Below are 17,869 nucleotides of genomic sequence, written 5' to 3'. Positions count from 1 at the left end.
AGAACCATGTTATACGTTGTCTTCTAAACATAGGGAATATGAGCGGACATTTCTTGTTAGTCTTCAGGGAAAGAGTTTGCTAAGTAGAACTGGCACTTAATTCATGACAAGTATATCCCATTCTCACATAGATTTTCTTTTCTTTCTTATCACCATGTTTAGGAATGATTTCTAGCAAGTATGTAAGTGAATATATAGGAAGTTCACAAATCTGCATTTTTGAAGCATTCCTTTGTAGAGCAAAGATCCTGAAATACACTTTGCATTCATTGTCACATAGCTGCAGTTGATGATGTTGCCTACTAGAAATGATAGTGATTTTTTTATATCACTTTCCTGATCTGATACCACTTAAATTTTTAGAAGCCCCAGCTGTATTTTACATGAAGCATTCCTTTTGAGGCAAGGATCGTACTGACGCAAGCATTGTGTATTCTAAGGCAAGCAGGTACGCTGCAGTCACTGAGCGGGTGCACACTCAGGTGCAGCAGTTCCTCAAAGAGGGCTGTCTAAGGGAAGAGCTGGTGCTGGACAATATTCCCAAGCTGCTGAATTGCCTACGAGACTGCAACGTGACAATTCGCTGGTTGATGCTTCACACTGCAGACACAGGTAAGACTTCGTGCCAGATTTTTATTCCAGAGTTGTTGGTCCTGCTCTACTGGTGCTTCATCTTAGGTCCTGAGAGAAGTTCACTGTGTGCTACTGTTGAAGTCAGCAGAATTTAATTTACTGTTTTCAGTGTTTTGTTGATCTCTTCTTTTGTTAACAGTCTCCTAAAATCTTTGGCTGAAATGTACACGCATACATTTCCTTAAATCTTGCAAACCATGTACAGGTATAAAAACAACCTTTGAGAAGTCATGATCCTGTTGAATAATATTCTGCAGAAAAAGTCTGGGAGTGTTATCTTCTTGTGCCTTATCACTTGAAGCATCATTGTGAGAATTGTATGTATCACTAAAATGAAAGCCATAGCCAGCTTTTTAATATCTTAGTAGTTATTTGAAAGCACAGTTTTTATTCTGATAACTGTTGAATAATGTCTCTGACATGAGTTTGGATCTGCGAACTTACTTGCTTAGGCATAGCCTTGGTTGAATGCCTGTGCTGTCTTTGTGACTTCTTGGTATGTGAGATCTTCTGTTGTACCTCCACATGTTCTCTGTAACAGTCTCAGAAATGCTGATCTCTGGGCTTCTCAGACAGGAGTACTAAATTCACGCTTAGTTTGCAGAAGCTCGCAGAAGAATTTTAATGAAGCTTAAGCACCCCAGAAACCTTAATTATTCCCTCTTCTAAGGAAGGGCAGTGATACCCATGTAAATGAAGAACAAGTGGGGACTGACATATCAGAACAAAATGTTTTTGCTATTAACCTATTAAAGAGTCTATTTACGAAGATTTAAATGCTTGGTCAAATTCCGTAACAGTGGAGAAATGTTGTCCTTCCATTTTCAGCTTGCGATCCGAATAATAAACGACTCCGCCAGATAAAGGATCAAATTCTAACAGACTCGAGGTACAATCCCAGGATCCTTTTCCAGCTTCTTCTGGATACAGCTCAATTTGAATTCATTTTGAAAGAGGTAACATGCTGCTGCTTTCTTCAGTGTTTTATCTTGAACAGCAGAGCAGAGATGAAGACTTGATTTTGCCTGAATATCATGATAATCAGCACCCTCAAATCTGTTGAAAATGCTGCACAACTTTTTATCCTCCCATACTTCCCTTTTCCAGGCTTTCTTTAAAACAAAAAAGAAAGCCCTTGTATGTTGAGGATAAGCTGCTAGGAAAACTCTTATATCTATATATAAATTTATGCCGTCTGTAAAAACACTCCTAATTAATTCTGTGCTACTAATCTGGTAAAATACATACAAGCATGCTTAACTTCAATTACATTCTCTTTTAATTGAGTTTCTGTGTATAGGCTGAGATGACTATGCAAAGTCTAACTCAAAATTAGATCAGTCTTCTAGCATCTCTAAGCTAAAAAAGTTACTGGATATTTCTATACCTGTCTAAATGCCAACAATATCTGTCATATATATATTTTTAAATTCAGTTAATTTATATCATCATATGTACATCCCACTGGCTGTATTTCTCAATGCTTTAAATTTTGTATTTCATGTTCTGGTGAGGTCTTGAAGTTATTTAGTACTCCCTGTAAGTCAGTTCCATCTGTTTTCGGTATTTCATTTCATTTATTGTAGTTTGCCTTCTTGACAGTTTCATTTACCAAATGCTTTGTTTTCAATAGATGTTCAAACAGATGCTGTCAGAAAAACAAACAAAATGGGAGAACTATAAAAAAGAGGGATCTGAAAGGATGACTGAACTTGCTGATGTCTTCTCAGGAGTTAAACCTCTTACAAGAGTAGAGAAAAATGGTAATTAATAAAAATTAAACTGATGGGAAAAAAATAATTTTCTTTTTTTACTTCTAAATGAATACTGAAAGAAAATTCATGAGGCTAATACTGATGATAATAAAAAAAATTCATGTCCTTCAGCTGCCACAGACATTTCTTACAGGCTGTCTTCCATATGTTCTATATGTGAGCCGTGTTTAGATTCCTAATATTTAGATGGCTATATTTTAAATTATTTTTCTCTTACTGCTTTGTGTAGAGATGTTAGGTAAGGTAACAAAATGCCATTTCACTTTTCCATGTGTAACAGAGTTACAGAGTCGGTGTTACTGTGTTCTATATTCAAAGGAGTGGGAAAATCATATCTGTTAAATATGGGGTTGCTTTAAGGTCTCCTTTCATTCTTTTCCTGGTTATGAACTGCATTTGTTCTATCAGCATTTTTTTCAAAGCTTCGTTTACTTCTATTCTGCACCGAATCTTTGAGATTCTCCAATGAAATGACTTAAAAGCATGAATTTGTATTTCCAAATTTCTTGCTCTGTTTTTTGAAACCTTTTTTTTTTTTTTTTTCCCTCAGTTGATGTAAGAATGAGAATTTTAGATCACTGTCTCATTTGATCACAAACACCGCATGTCAGTGTAAGGGCAGTATTAATGATAGCTATTGTGGAACTAAATTTAGAATGAAGACAATTTTATCACTTTCTTCCATATAAAAGCAGAATTACCTTACTGAATTCTTTCTCTCTATCATCTTGATGTCAGCAAACTTCTAGCTAAAACACAGAAATTGCAGCTGCCAACACAATTACCGTTGTAAAACCATTTATAAAACACAAATTCATAATTTAAAAGGCTTTATCTTCTTTGTATAGGTTTTATTGTGCCAATTTGTTTTGGTAATTGTTTTTTTTAATGTTCTGTGTGACACTTACCTAAGCATTTGCTCCTTTAAGAGTCTGTGTCTGGAAAGGCTAGAATCGTAGAAGTAAAATGAAAACATTGTAAATAATGCCCTGTATGTATAGTGTTGAATATTTTTGTTCTTCTTATTGTCTAGCACATTCCTGGTGTCTTTATGGTTTACTGCACTTGCAAAGATTTAATAAAATTTTTCTTGTTCTTACATAGAAAATCTTCAGGCATGGTTCAGAGAAATCTCCAAGCAAATCATGTCTCTCAACTACGATGATTCCACTGCAGCAGGCAGAAAAACTGTGCAGCTCATACAGGCATTGGAAGAGGTATGGCAAAGAAATCTTGAGACAAGTGATGAATTACAAGACAAATCTTCATTTTAACAATAGGTTAAATCTGTGGATCCTCACAGTCTTGCATATACAGTCATCAGGACTTGCCTGTAGACCTCATCATTGTAAAATAAGGAATACTGTATGAAAAACCATGCCACATACAACTGATGATTAGTAAGATTTTCCAGAGAAATGAGTTCAATAGTAAACATTTTTTGTCAACATTACATACTATTTTATTAAAAATTCTGAAAATAAATTCATTTGAAGCTAGAGAGGATAATTTGGAAAGCAGAATAAAAATAGTAGGCCAGGATTTGTTAAGTGTTTTACTGTATCATAGTCCTGAAGAGAGAGATCAGTTTATTGATTTTATTAATGTTGTTGTCTTTAAAGATGAAAGGACAAAAAGGGGAATTTTTTTTTGGTTTTGTTTTTAAACACAGGTCCAAGAGTTTCACCAGCTGGAAAATAATCTGCAAGTTTGCCAGTTTCTGGCTGACACCCGCAGATTTCTTCATCAGATGATCCGAACTATCAACATTAAAGAAGAGGTCTTGATCACCATGCAGATAGTTGGTGATCTTTCTTACGCGTGGCAATTAATTGACAGGTATCCTAGCACGAGGTCTTTCTTCTAAGTCATTGTTAGTGAAACATTTAGGAAATAACATGAGTAAATGTTTTTTATAACACTGTTGGACTTGATAACCTTTGTAGGACACTTCCAACTGGAAGTATTCTATGAGTTGTTGAGAATATTTTGCTCTAACCAACTTGAATAAGAATTAACAGCCATTCTTGGCATGTTGTTAGCTGCAGGCTAAGTAATACCATAACTTTTTAGTTTCTACCCTGTTCCAACTAAAACAATTAATTAAGTTTCTATCTCCACCCTTCAGTATAGTTAAGTGTTCTCCAAGATACCAGAGTGCTTCTTTCAACCAAAAACAGACAAAAATGTTACAGAACTTCTTTTCCAAGGTGTGATTTTGCTAAGCTGCTACTCCGTTAGTTTGGCTGCTACTGATGCCTTCTTCTTTTGCCCCATTTTCCCCTTTATCATAGAGTTTTTCTAGTCAGTCTCTTCAGACCGAAATTCTCCTTTAGTAAAGTTTCACATACCTCCTGTGCCATTTCTGGGTCACGCTGCTGCTAGTGACATATGAATTAAGAGCTGACAATAAGTTTCAGGGGAAAGAGCTGATTCGTTTTCTTTGTTTCTTACCCCAGCTTTACATCTATTATGCAGGAAAGCATAAGAGTCAGTCCGTCTATGGTAACTAAACTCAGAGCTACTTTTCTAAAGGTAAGCATGAAAGAAAATGAAGGTACTTTAACACTTGTAAACCAGAGCATTTGTTAAATAGACCTTGAGGCTGTGAAGTCACAAGTGATTAAAGTCTTTCTTTTACCAACATCTTCTATATCCAGCTATTTTAGAATTAAATTATTACATTAACTCAAGGTTAGTTTTAAAGAAAATAAAATCCAGTTATGTATGTTTGTCTATACAACCAGTGACATTGCCACCATTAGACAAATTAGTCTCATCATCCAGGCTCTACTCATTACAGTTACTTACTGGAGATATCATATCCAAAGGGTGAATTCTCTGCATATGTATCAGGAGAGACTGAAGGAATTACAAAAGATAGGATGGCTATGCCCTTTTTCTGTCATGGTGAAGATTTGGCATCAGATGAAAATATTTTCCGTAGAAACATGAATAGGAAGTAGCATGGGGAGGGAAGGGTAAAATTACAGAAAGAAGATACCTCACATAACTGGTAAGATTAGGGAAAATGAATGCAGGGAATGTAGCACTATAGACTGCTGAACTTTTCTGATATTTTAGCAAAAAAAAGTATATATTTTACTTTTTTTATTGGCAAATCTGATGTTGTAACACTGCTGTTTAGGAAGAATGTAGTACTTCAAGGTATAGTTTAAGAGCCTGAGGAAGAAAATTTAGGCATTTAATTTATATTAGGAAAGCAAAGGTGAAGTTAAAATGTTAACTTTGTTTCTAGCTTGCTTCTGCTCTTGACCTGCCACTTCTTCGTATCAATCAAGCCAACAGTCCTGATCTTCTCAGTGTATCACAGTATTATTCTGGCGAGTTGGTTTCCTATGTAAGAAAGGTAGGTATTTGAAGAGACATAATTGTCTTATTCCATAATTACCTTTCCTCAGTTGATGATTTTTTATTTGGAGAATGTTCTGACTGTGTTTGTCTCGTCTCTCTTTTTACAAAGGTTCTACAGATAATTCCAGAAAGCATGTTTACTTCTCTTCTCAAAATTATAAAGCTTCAGACTCACGATATTATTGAAGTGCCTACTCGCCTTGATAAGGATAAGCTACGAGATTATGCTCAGCTCGGACCACGATACGAGGTGCAGTTAAAATAGGGAATTCTTAAAAAGCATGTCTTAAGGGTAGCCGCCTTCAGCCTAAGTTTAAATAGGTTCAGCTCCACAGAGTTAGCACTTTAACAGTGAAGGTGGGTTTGTTGACTGAGTAAAAATTAAAACTGACTCCTGTTACAATAATACCTTAGTTTTCCTGAAGATAGATAAGTACCTCCTCTTTTGTTTGTAAAAGTCCAACTTTTGATCATGCAGAAAAGGAGAGGAAAAGTAAATATATTTGTAAATGAGTATAGAGATTTTGGATTTATTTATGTGGTGGTGGGAGTGACACTAAAAACCCAAGTCTGAAATTAAGCCATCATATTTGGAATGCTTGTTCTGGGAGAAGGAAAAAGTTAAAAACTGAATAAACCAGCCGGGTTAAGCCTTTTGTTGTCTTCAAATGTGAAGGAAGGATGGGGACACGTTGATTTGATCAGGTGAAGAAGCTGGTATTGCTTGTTGAAATTTCTGTCTGTGTGAAGTTTCTGACTTCTGCACTGTTACTGGTTTGGAAGAGTGAGTAAACATAAAAAAAAAAAAAAAAAAAAAAAAAAAAATGGTTTTATATTTCACAGAAGATTGAGGAGCAAAAAAAAATGAGTAAACCTGTAATTTTTTCCCCTCAAATAAACTTTTTCCCCTAAATATTTTAGTTCCCCAAATACCAGTAAGGACGCCATCTTTTTTTCACCAGTTTTTGTGAAAGTGTTATGAGTTTTAAACAACCAGGTTGAGATCTCTAACGAAGCTGACATTCAAACCTGAATACTAGCTTAGGCTTTCCCATTAAACTCTGTAAAGATAGCTTATTTGGGAGTGAGTGGGGGGCAAGGATAGAGGAGGAGGCAGTATTCAGTAACATTCCTTTAATTTTGAGGAAGGAGAAGGGTGACTTCTTACTTGTGATTTCTGTGGAACTGTAAGTCTGAACTGTGTTGTTTCTATTCTCTATAGTAAACGTCTTAAAGGCAAAAGACTGGCTTGTCTGAACTCTGAGCAAAAGGATTCCTACCTAATAATTTAATACTAAGTGAATGTGCTTCTGTATTTTGTCAGTGGAAAGGGTGAAGTGGTCTCTTTGCTGGCAGCAGGCTTTGTTGCAGAATAACTACTTCAAGCCGTGCCCCTTGCCTGCTCAAAGCTACTAATGTGCTTACTAATGTGTACATAGTTTTATCTATGATGTTTTGTACTCATGTGATATAGCCAGCCCGGTCTTTTCTCTCATCTTTATAAAGCTGCTGGGAAATACTATTCTTTCCTGCTGGTAACATATCTGTATCGATCTAATCAGAAGATAGATTATTAGTGTACTATATAAGTAAGCTTAGAACAAGATGTGAAATTGAAAGTACATCAGTGCATTATTCTGCGACAGGAAACTACCACTGGAGAAGATGTTTATCTTTCTAGCTTGATTATCTGAATCTGTTGAATCACTTGAATAAATTGTATCCTCTTTTTCTATTAAAGGTTGCCAAGCTAACCCACGCAATTTCAATTTTCACTGAAGGTATCCTCATGATGAAAACTACTTTAGTTGGTATCATCAAGGTAACGTTCCATTATTTCAGTAGTCATTTGGTGGCAATTAGCACTTAAGCACAGCTATTTCAGCACAATAAGCAAGACCCAGAAGACAAAAAGACAAGAAAAAAATGAGCTTGCAGACTAGTTTTCAAACAGGGATGCCTGATATGGCATCTAGGTATGAACTGTGTTGTTTAAGGTCATTAAGAACCCACAGTTCTCATTGTGCATAGGTTCCTCAACCTTAATTGACACATTTTTTTTCCTATTAGAAAAATGACTGCAAGCGTTTCTGAAGAGCTGTTTCTTCCACTGGCAAAGGCTGCTCTACCTACATTAAGATTCCTATTTCAGGACTTCGGAAGCAAGCATTCTTGAAGCAATATATACTTCTTAATGTATTCTGGCTTTTTATAGTTGTACAACATTCTTAATGGATCGTTATCAAAGCTTGAATATGGGAACAGACCTTTGCCATTCAACTTAAAGGAATGATTTATTATCTAGTAGAAGTATATAAATATTAATCTTCTGGACAAGTAACTGGTGGGAGAGTGGATGTGTTAGCATTGCTTTCCTATCAGAAAATAAGTATTTAACGTACTTCTTGGTAAACCTGAAATCTTTTCATATTTTTGATACACTTCCAATTTTCAGGAAAAAAAAATATTTCTTCTACTTAGGTGGACCCAAAACAGTTACTAGAAGATGGAATAAGGAAGGAGCTAGTAAAACGGGTAGCTCTTGCTCTTCACAAGGGACTCATCTTTAATCCTAGAGCCAAGGTGTGTAACAGCTTGATTTGTTTTGATTTTTTTATGTATCTCAGTTTTGCTGACGCTTCTTTTATTGTACTACTTTCTAGAAAATAATACTTAATTTTCTGTACAGGTTTCCTTTGTGTAAAATACATTTTCTTAAAGGTTATTCTCAATCTTATTTGATGTTGCAATGAGTTTATAAACTGGTAAGAGTGCACAGAATTCAAAAACCTATTTGTATTCTGTTCCAAGTGTCCTGTGAATGCTGAGTTCACAGTTGTCTTTGTGATGATTCATGGCAACACGTGATAATCTATACAAGTCAGGTTAAAAACAAAAAGAAAAAGTAGAATAAGGATTACGACTCTTTGTTTTATTTCTGTCCAGATTGTTAAGCCTCTGTCCCAGATCAATCAATAGTATTATTGAAGCCTAGAAAAAAAATTAGAAACAGGAAGAAAAAAATATTTTACAAGAAGAATCACTTAAGATATTAAACAACCTGTAATGCATCTCCCAGTGTTTTTTTTCAGTTCTGTAAGGAATATAGTGAAATCCTGGAGAGATTGTTGTGTAAAAAGGCATTTAGAAGCCTATACATTTAGCTTGTATTCTGCCTGCTCACAGTTCTGTTTTTCTTTTTCTTTCTTCCCCTCTGTAGCCAAGCGAACTGATGCCTAAATTGAAAGATATGGCAGCAACAATGGATGGATTCCATCGATCATTTGAATATATCCAGGATTATGTCAACATATATGGTTTAAAAATTTGGCAAGAGGAAGTGTCTCGTATTATCAACTACAATGTGGAACAAGAGTGCAATAACTTCTTAAGAACAAAGGTGCTGGTCAAAACCAAAAATGAACAAAAAAGATGATAAATGCTTTTATGTTGGGACGTTCATGCTTGTGAGTGATGGAACATGTAATGAATCATGCACGGTCCATAGAGTTGTGTCTTCAACTAAATCTGGCCTCAGCTCTGAAGAACATCTGGCCTCAGCTTTTTCTGAACGATTTCAGCATCCCCCCTGCATTGGTTGTACATAAGAGCAAAGAACCCCAACCAGAATATTTTAGTGTCTTTTGCCAGTGAGCAATATCTTTCTTCTCTTTCTCAAAGAAAATAGAAAATAACTAATGAATCCCAGTAGTCTTCTCTATATCTATGGTTAGCTATCTGTGTGCAGGCTTAGGAAGACTGCAGTAGTTACCAGCTCTTTTGTGATATTTCCCAAGCAGTGGAAGGAATACATTTACATTTGGGAAACAAAATGGTAGACAGTTTTCCTGCAGAAAGGACCAGATGGAATTCTGAGCAGGAGTGGAGGTAGTTCTCTCAACCTCCACACTTAGGTTTTCCTTGCCTTTGTCCTAAGACCTGTTCTCTGCTTTTTTATGGTTTTTCTTTTGTTGTTTTTGGTTGGTTGGTTGGTTTTAGTACCCTGCATTGTATAATTACTATATTGTTTTACACTATACTCCTTTAACTTAAACAAAATCAATAGAATTCATAGGGCAGATTAAAAATGTGCAATGTTAACGCTGCAAAAACTCAAACTTATTTTTCAGATTCAAGACTGGCAAAGCATATACCAATCTACTCATATTCCTATACCAAAATTCACCCCTGTAGATGAGTCTGTAACATTTATTGGTCGGCTCTGTAGAGAAATCCTGAGGATCACAGACCCAAAGTAAGTACTGTACATCACAAGCCATATTACTAGCTCCATGCATTGAATTGGACCACTACCACTATATGCAAATGAACTATATAATAGCTTTCCTTCAACTGCCATATCATCATCTTTATCTAAAACCAAACTTACCCAATCTGCCCTGTATATTTTAAATGTTAGCTTAGAAAATTCCAACTTGAGTATACAAAGCAAAACTGTGCATGAGCCCTTGCAGAGAGACTTTCTAATGTCTTCCAGAACAAGATGACTCATTACTCTTATCACAAAAACCGTCTGCAGCTTATTCTGAAATACGTTATTTCTTTGTTTAATTTTTCCTTAGAATCACGTGTTATATTGACCAAATGAACACCTGGTATGATATCAAAACTCATCAGGAAGTAACCAATAGTCGCCTCTTTTCAGAGATCCAAGACACTTTAGGTACCTTTGGTCTCAACGGTTTAGACAGGCTGTTATGTTTCATGATTGTAAAGGAGCTGCAGGTAAACTTTTGAACTTCAGTTTCTCAAGATCATGTTGCTTTTATTGCTTGGTAACTTTTCTAGTGAAATAAAAATCCAATTAACTTTTGAAATGGCAAATTCAAATCAAAAGCATTTGAAAAATGTGCTTTCAAACCCAAAGGTAAAATCTGAGTTGAAGATATAATTATTGGGTTTGTTGCTCTTGAGTAAATTGAGCTAGGCAGTGGTTATGTGTTAGACGATGCCTCTCAGAGGTATACAACTTCAGGTCAGCTTTTGTTTTTTATGTCTAGATATCAATGAAAAATTGGATTGTTTGAGTCTACTGTGATATGAATAAAGTGTCGATTCTATGCAATGATGCCTTTCCATAATACCTAGGAGTGCAAGCAAGGTGTTTTGTTTTTTCTTTGAAAAATCTAGTCTGGGTAAAGATTTAAAATAAAAATTAAAAAAAATGATGAAGACAGTTTTTCCTTGCGAATTGAATACATTATTGGCTACAGTGGGTATGTGTATTGAGGAGGTGAATCTGCTAATTGTCCTAGCACTGATTAGTGTAAGTCAGAAAAGCAAAACGGTTAACTACATATTTGTCAACTCTTAATTTCTGGAAATAGTCTTTCCTTGCTTCTTCTGTAGCAACAAAGGACTGCTGTTGAAAATTTGGCTGTTGTACTACCAAGATTAAGCATAGCATACGTGTGTGAGGATTTTACTTTTCTTTCTTTTATTTAGAATTTCCTCAGCATGTTTCAGAAAAATATATTACGAGACAGGACAGTACAGGATACCTTAAAAGCACTTATGAATGCTGTCAGTCCTCTCAAAGGAATTATAGGTAAGTGCTGGTTGGGATGGAAGAAAGCTGTTGTCTTAGTACATTTGCATTTATTTATGCCTCACCCTTCTTCTTTTCTCAGCAAACTCAAACAAGGTTTATTCTGCAGCAATTGCAAAAACTCAGAAGATCTGGACAGCATATTTGGACTCCATAATGAAGGTAGGCTCATGTTATTCAGTGATATAAGGAATCTGTTCTAAGCACTTTGGTTATATACTTCAGTCTGCTTATTTTACAGTGTTGTGTAATGTTAACATAGAATTCTGTAACATTGCAAATGAAGCAGGACTGGATTTTTGAGAGCTCCTGAGCTTCAACTATGTGCACAGCTTAAACTCCACAAGGTGCTTAGCACTGGAGTCCATATGTAAAATCCAGTAATTCACTAAAACTGAGTACAGCATTAGAGTTCTGATCTGGGAAGACTGAGGCAGTGCTCAATACCAGGAGCTCTGACACACCTGACAGTGCCATGTGGACTCTTGTGTTCCTAAGGCTAAAGTTTTGAATAGTGCCATGTCCTGAGCTTGCCTCCTTCACACAGAGGGTGGTCTGACATGCCAGAAACTTAAACTGTGCCATTAACACGTCTGTTTGCCTTGCATTTGTAATGATGCTTTGCAGCCATTTTAGAGGGCCCTGAGAATATTTGCTTATGCTATTGAAGAGAAGAGGAAGGGGCAGGCACAGAAGGAGAAGAAAGTTGACAGGAATAAGCCTCTCCATGATCCCCTGTTGTCATTTAATCCCTGCCATTGCTGACCCTAAGGTCTAGGGAGAGGTGGGGAAAAGAATCTTCACTTCCCAGTGAAAAACAAGCAAGTAACTGGGTTTTTGTTTCTGGTACCTTTTCAGTGCCCTCTTCACACTGTCTGTATTTGCTGTCACGAACTGCATAAAAATCTTGAGCAATGTGACTTTGCCCCCCCTTTTGCGCAGGTGGGGTCTGTCAGTTCTGAATTTGGGCAGTCTGAATCAGTGCTCTCTTACAGAAATGAGAGAGTAGCTCCAACCACTGTGTATGTCCCTACTTTGGGCAGCCCTGCAAAGGCTGTTAGTTGTAATTAGGGCTTTATATAATCTATTTAAATATTAATTACTGTTGCTTTAAGTTTTTCCTTAATTTGTCTTTCTTCTTCCCCCATTGCATTCAGTGTAACACCACTTTTGTTTGTTTGTTTGCACAAACAGGTTGGTCAGATGCAGATTTTAAGACGGCAGATTACCAATGAGTTAAATTATTCCTGCAGGTTTGACTCCAAGCATTTGGCTGCTGCACTGGAAAATCTCAATAAGTAAGAAGTAAAATGTGCTAAAGAGCTGTGTGTGTTACTGTGATGTGGTTATTCAGGTTGTTGTCAGATAAATGATCTGTGAAATCTGTATTATGGCAAAATATGGAGTCTGCTTGGGTTTCAGTTCTTGTTGATGGTTATTTGAATTTGAACCCAACAAAAACTGGTTAAAAATAAATAGAATAGAATTGTAGAATCATCCTAGAATGGCTTGGGTCGGAAGGGACCTTAAAGCTCACACAGTTCACGATAGCAGAGTAGAGGGGGTGAATCACCTCCCTCGACCTGCTGGCCATGCTTCTTTTGATGCACCTCGGATACAGTTGGCTTTCTGGGCTGCAGGCACACATTGCTGGCTCACATTGAATTTCTCATCCACCAACGTCCCCAAGTCCTTCTCCTCTGGGCTGCTCTCGATCTATTCCCCACCCAGCCTGTATTCATGCTTGAGATTGCCCCAACTCAGATGCAGGACCTTGCACTTGTCCTTGTTGAACTTCAAGGTTCAGTTGGGCCCGCTTCTTGAGCTTGTCAAGGTCCTTCTGGATAGCATCCAGTCCCTTCAGCATGTCGACCACACACCAGAGTCATTGTAGTAACTCTGCTAGTATAAATAACTCGGCTACTAATTGTATGAACATATTAGTGGACAGCACAGGTTTTCAACTGCATTTGCTTTTACTTAGCCTTGAATTCATATTTGGATGAGAAATAAAAACAATGAAAGCTTATTTTGAAGCAAAAATTATCTTTGTAAGAAGACATTTCACAAAATGTTGTTCACTCTTGCTAGTGATCATTTACAGGTTTTGAGTGCAAGAAGCTTTTATATTAATACGGAAAGTGGCATCACATTAGCTTTACTTGTGGATAGTTCAAATAAGTATTTAATGGAAATAATTTATTTCCCTTTTAGAGCAATACTGGCTGATATAGAAGCACATTATCAGAATCCATCTCTGCCTTACCCTAAAGAAGACAACACTCTTCTGTATGAAATCACAGCTTACCTGGAAGCAGCTGGCATTCACAATCCTTTAAATAAGGTCAGGCTTACATTTAAGTGCTTGATATAGTTTGCTTTTTTGCTTTCACAGATGTGGAAAAACCATGCTTTTTTTTTCTCCCCTCAGATCTACATCACAACAAAACGTCTGCCATATTTTCCCACTGTCAACTTCCTATTCCTGATTTCACAGTTTCCAAAACTTCAGTACAACAAAAATTTAGGTATTGTATAAGTTGCTTATTGTTTGTGTAAATCTGATGAAAAGCTATGTGAAATCACTTGCATTGAAGACATTCGGTTTTTGACTTGAGTCCACCATGTTCAGACAGGTTTATTTTAATATTAATGCAAAATAAAATGGGGTTGGAAACAGAATCCAAGCTTCTTCCTTTCTCATTCCATCCTATGCCGTAGTTAATATCATTAAGCCATTTGCTGTGGAAGAAATACAGTTGCTACATTGTTTTTTGTTTCCTATTTATGGGCAAGCAGAATGGGAGGCACAGCAGAAAACCTCATGAAAATATATATATATTTGTCCCTGCCACAAACATATATTGTTTTATAAACATGTGTTGTTTTTGTCTGTTGTTTGTGGTTTTTTTTTCTTTTTCCTTTGCAGGAGTGGTGTGCAAACGGCCAGCTGATCAAATTGACTGGCTTCCTCTAGTGCTGGGACTCCTTACTTTGTTGAAACAGTTTCACTCAAGATACACAGAACAATTTCTGACTCTCATTGGTCAGTTTATTCGTTCAACGATGGAGCAGTGCACAAGGTATCCAGGTGTCACTTTCTACTTACCTGCAGAGGGTTTCAGTATTTTTACTACTGCTTTTTCAGTGTGTTCTTCTAGTAAAGTATATTTGACATAATAATATTATTATTTGACTTAAGTGTAAGATTAAAATGTTTGTCTCCTTGTAATTGAACCACACAGTAATTAGTGGAATAAGCATTTTTGAAGACTGGGATTTTAATGTAATGCTATGCAAATAACTGACCAGCTAGTAAGACCGTGGTCTTCATGATTGCTTAATATTAGCCAGAAGATACCAGAAATGCCTGCTGATGTAGTGGCTGCCCTCATGTTCCTGGAAGACTACATTCGCTACACAAAATTACCAAGAAAGGTAAGAGAGAATTCCATGTCTTCTGTAGACAGCATTGGGAGTGCTGGCCCCTCTGGACTTAAATATATCTCTAGATCCTAAGACAGTGTCTGAAAGAGAATTTAAAATAACGAGACATTTCTTTATGTGACATTAACTGTTGTGGAAGCCAGTGATACAACACTTTCCTGTATTAGCTTGAATCTGTCTGGATTATTTTCAGACTATTTAACTGCTACTCACTGTAAATTATTTTCCCCCATTGTTCCTTACATTTATGTTCTTAAATGCAAAAAAAAAAAGCACAAAACAAACAACTGTAATCAGGTCTTCTAGATAATTAGTGCTGTTTCTGTTTCGAGAGAGATGTGTATACATTCTTTTGTGTCTGGAGTCCTCCCCAGAGGAGCTAAATCTTGCTTTATGCTGCAGCTGCATACCAGCAGTTTGATCACGTGTGCCTACTCAAGAATGTGGCATCACCTGTAAATGAATATGCAAAATAATGGGCTTGCAAAGTATGTCCAAAAAGCAGTATTTGCCCTTTTCAGATGATCTGTAAAAGGTTACCAAACTGAAATGTGGACGAAAAATCTGTTACCTCATAGAAAATGGTCAAAACAGACTCTCATACTCTGTACAACTTACAGCTTGTGTTACTTGTATACTTTGTGTAACTATTTTCATATTAATCTCAGTGTCATTGGAAAGAATATTTTTCTAGAAAATGCAGAAAGAATAGAAAATACGAGATGGATTTCGGTTTTGCATGCAAGAGTAGCCTGTTTCCATTTAATCTTTGTGTCTGTTGCTGGGGGCCTTTTGGGAAAGGGAGTGCTACAACAAAAGTTCTGAGAAGTTGCAGAATTAAATAATAACAAGCTTATCAGTATTCTAAATCCAGGGCTAAATGCTATTTAGGAAGTGTAAATCTCCAGTCCTTGAGTTCCTTTCCTTCCCTTCTTCCCAAAGAAGCAGGACTTCCTAGGCAGCTTCTGTATTTCACGTGCAAAGAAGTTCTGGAAGATTGTGCTTGTAGAGACTTTCTTTTAGGATTAAATGTGACTTAACTCCTTTTGAAGATAATATTTATACATGGTATTAAAAATAAGTCATAATCCTCTTTGCTATTGTCTGTGCCTCAGTTAAGAAAAGATGATTCATGAATGAGCTATTTTATATTTCTTAGATAATACTTAGGACTAAAAGAGATTTTTCCAGCTTCACCCTTGTTCTGGCAGGAAGTCCTCATGTCGGTCTTTCAGCTGATGTGTCTGGTACTTGTGCCAGCTTCCACTTCAGCCTGGTGCTATGTGAAGAAACAGCGGAGAGGGTGTCAGTGTTCTTCCAATCTCGCACAGTAGCTCTGGTCCCAACAACTTTTTCCAGCCCTGAGCTAGCTTCACATGTCTGATACCGTGTTCCTGCCTTGTTCAGGTCGATAGTATTGCATGCTTGATTAATAGATTAGATATTCTGTATTAATTGGTGAGCAGAGCATACAGATTAATAATGAAGAAAATATCTGACTGACTTCCTTTTTACTCTAGGTTGTTGAAGCACATGTGCCTAGCTTCATTTTTGATGAGTTCAGAACTGTTCTGTGAAAATGGAGAAAGACCAAGGCTCTTCCCCAAGCCCAAAACAAGGAATTGAGGATGGGCCAAGCTTTTCAGAACTGTATCTTTTCTGTGCTTTGAGGCAATACCTGCAACTGTCACTACAAAATATAACCATCAGCACAAGTCTATATCATTAACACTTGTTTGAATCTTGGCATGAAATGCAAACCATATCTCATCCAAACTGTGTACATTTTGTACTGCACATTATAAATGCTGTATGTAATTGTTTACGTATAAATCATTTAGTTTTTTGTTCTGAATAACTATTTGTGGAAGTTGGATTTTTGTATCACAAACGAGCAATGAAACTGGAAATAAAGGTATCAGATTCTTTGCCAGGACTCCTGAATCCCAAGTGTTGGGTTTCGTGTCCAAAGGACTGTTAGTGAGAAAAAGAGAAAATATGTTTGGTGTCTGTCTCTGTGCTACAAAAAATAATTTTCTGTTTTGTGCTGTACTATTTAAAGGCACAAAAATTTCTTTCCATGCAACTGTAGCATGACTAAGGGTAGAAGCAAGCTCGTGTAACTCTCAGTGCTGGTGTGGAAACTCTTGCACCCAGCATAACTTCCTGCATAACTTCCTCACTGGGGGCTGCTGTGGGAAAGCCAAGGGGAGGTGTTACCCTGCCAGGGGACAGCTTGGTCATTATCAGGCTGAGTCTTGACTTTTTTCTTTTTTTTTTTTCTGAAGCACTTCAAATGCAACAGCAGAAGGAAAGGCAGCAGAAGGATGTTTCTGACACTAATGCAGACAGGAATGCCTAGGGAGCAGATAGATGGCAAACGAACTCACAGTTTGTGGAGTCTGTGTGAGAAAGCAAGCATAGAGGAGAAAGGGCAAAGCCCCAGGTCCTATCTGTGTCACCCCCTGCCTCCAGTGAGGATGCATCCTCTTCAGCTGCTCCTGCATACCCTGGCTTTTCTTCCTGGAAACAACGGGTTGTCTTGTCCACCTCCACCAAGACAGGTGAAGGGGGCTGTCCAGGGCAGCTGCCACCCACACCTTCCACTTGTTCTGCATTGGATTTGGTACAATAAATAATGGGTTATGGCCCTCCTGGCTACCAGGGCAGGAATAACCTTAGTTCATGAAGCATCCATCCTGTCACCCCCAGCATAGACAGATGAATGCTAAATGAATTAATAAGGGGCAAGAAGATCATGAAGTTCTTGTAATTTTGCGCTGTTTCTCAGATCAAGCATGGACTATGAGAGTGCCTGAACATACCACAGAGCACGATCTGTCTGCACAAAATATTTTTTATGCCACTGGGGGGAAATCTTGCGCTGGCACCTGATCAGCTCAGACCTGGAGCTCATGGCAGGGAAAAAAACGTGGCTGCAACCCTTGTGGTGACCTCCCCTCCGTGCCTAAAGCCTTAAAACACCACCGGCTGGCTGGGGGGGCATGGTGCTGCCTCAGGGGTACCCACACAGCCCCACACAGGATTGTCTCAGCACCTGGAGGAGCGC

At 37.3% G+C, this 17,869-nt stretch overlaps 1 protein-coding gene across 3 annotated transcripts in view; it reads left to right on the top strand.

The window, feature by feature from the left end:
• Window positions 1-16,728, top strand: part of WASHC5 (WASH complex subunit 5) — a 28,857-nt gene extending 12,129 nt beyond the window's left edge. For all 3 annotated transcript variants that reach the window (XM_082755030.1, XM_082755029.1, XM_082755028.1), the window contains exons 9-29: window positions 441-612; window positions 1,462-1,589; window positions 2,267-2,396; window positions 3,513-3,625; window positions 4,081-4,247; window positions 4,868-4,943; window positions 5,668-5,778; window positions 5,893-6,033; window positions 7,525-7,605; window positions 8,265-8,366; window positions 9,004-9,183; window positions 9,914-10,038; window positions 10,367-10,529; window positions 11,250-11,352; window positions 11,435-11,514; window positions 12,547-12,650; window positions 13,567-13,696; window positions 13,784-13,880; window positions 14,282-14,435; window positions 14,703-14,790; window positions 16,320-16,728. In XM_082755030.1, the coding sequence (XP_082611156.1) occupies window positions 441-612; window positions 1,462-1,589; window positions 2,267-2,396; window positions 3,513-3,625; window positions 4,081-4,247; window positions 4,868-4,943; window positions 5,668-5,778; window positions 5,893-6,033; window positions 7,525-7,605; window positions 8,265-8,366; window positions 9,004-9,183; window positions 9,914-10,038; window positions 10,367-10,529; window positions 11,250-11,352; window positions 11,435-11,514; window positions 12,547-12,650; window positions 13,567-13,696; window positions 13,784-13,880; window positions 14,282-14,435; window positions 14,703-14,790; window positions 16,320-16,376 (2,502 nt within the window). In that variant the 3' untranslated portion in view covers window positions 16,377-16,728. The remainder of the gene's footprint in view (window positions 1-440; window positions 613-1,461; window positions 1,590-2,266; window positions 2,397-3,512; window positions 3,626-4,080; window positions 4,248-4,867; window positions 4,944-5,667; window positions 5,779-5,892; window positions 6,034-7,524; window positions 7,606-8,264; window positions 8,367-9,003; window positions 9,184-9,913; window positions 10,039-10,366; window positions 10,530-11,249; window positions 11,353-11,434; window positions 11,515-12,546; window positions 12,651-13,566; window positions 13,697-13,783; window positions 13,881-14,281; window positions 14,436-14,702; window positions 14,791-16,319) is intronic.
• Window positions 16,729-17,869: the final 1,141 nt, after the last annotated feature.

Source organism: Aythya marila (assembly GCF_965140915.1).
Source record: "Aythya marila genome assembly, chromosome: 2".
Taxonomy (NCBI): domain Eukaryota; kingdom Metazoa; phylum Chordata; class Aves; order Anseriformes; family Anatidae; genus Aythya; species Aythya marila.
This window is presented reverse-complemented; position numbering and strand designations above follow the sequence as displayed.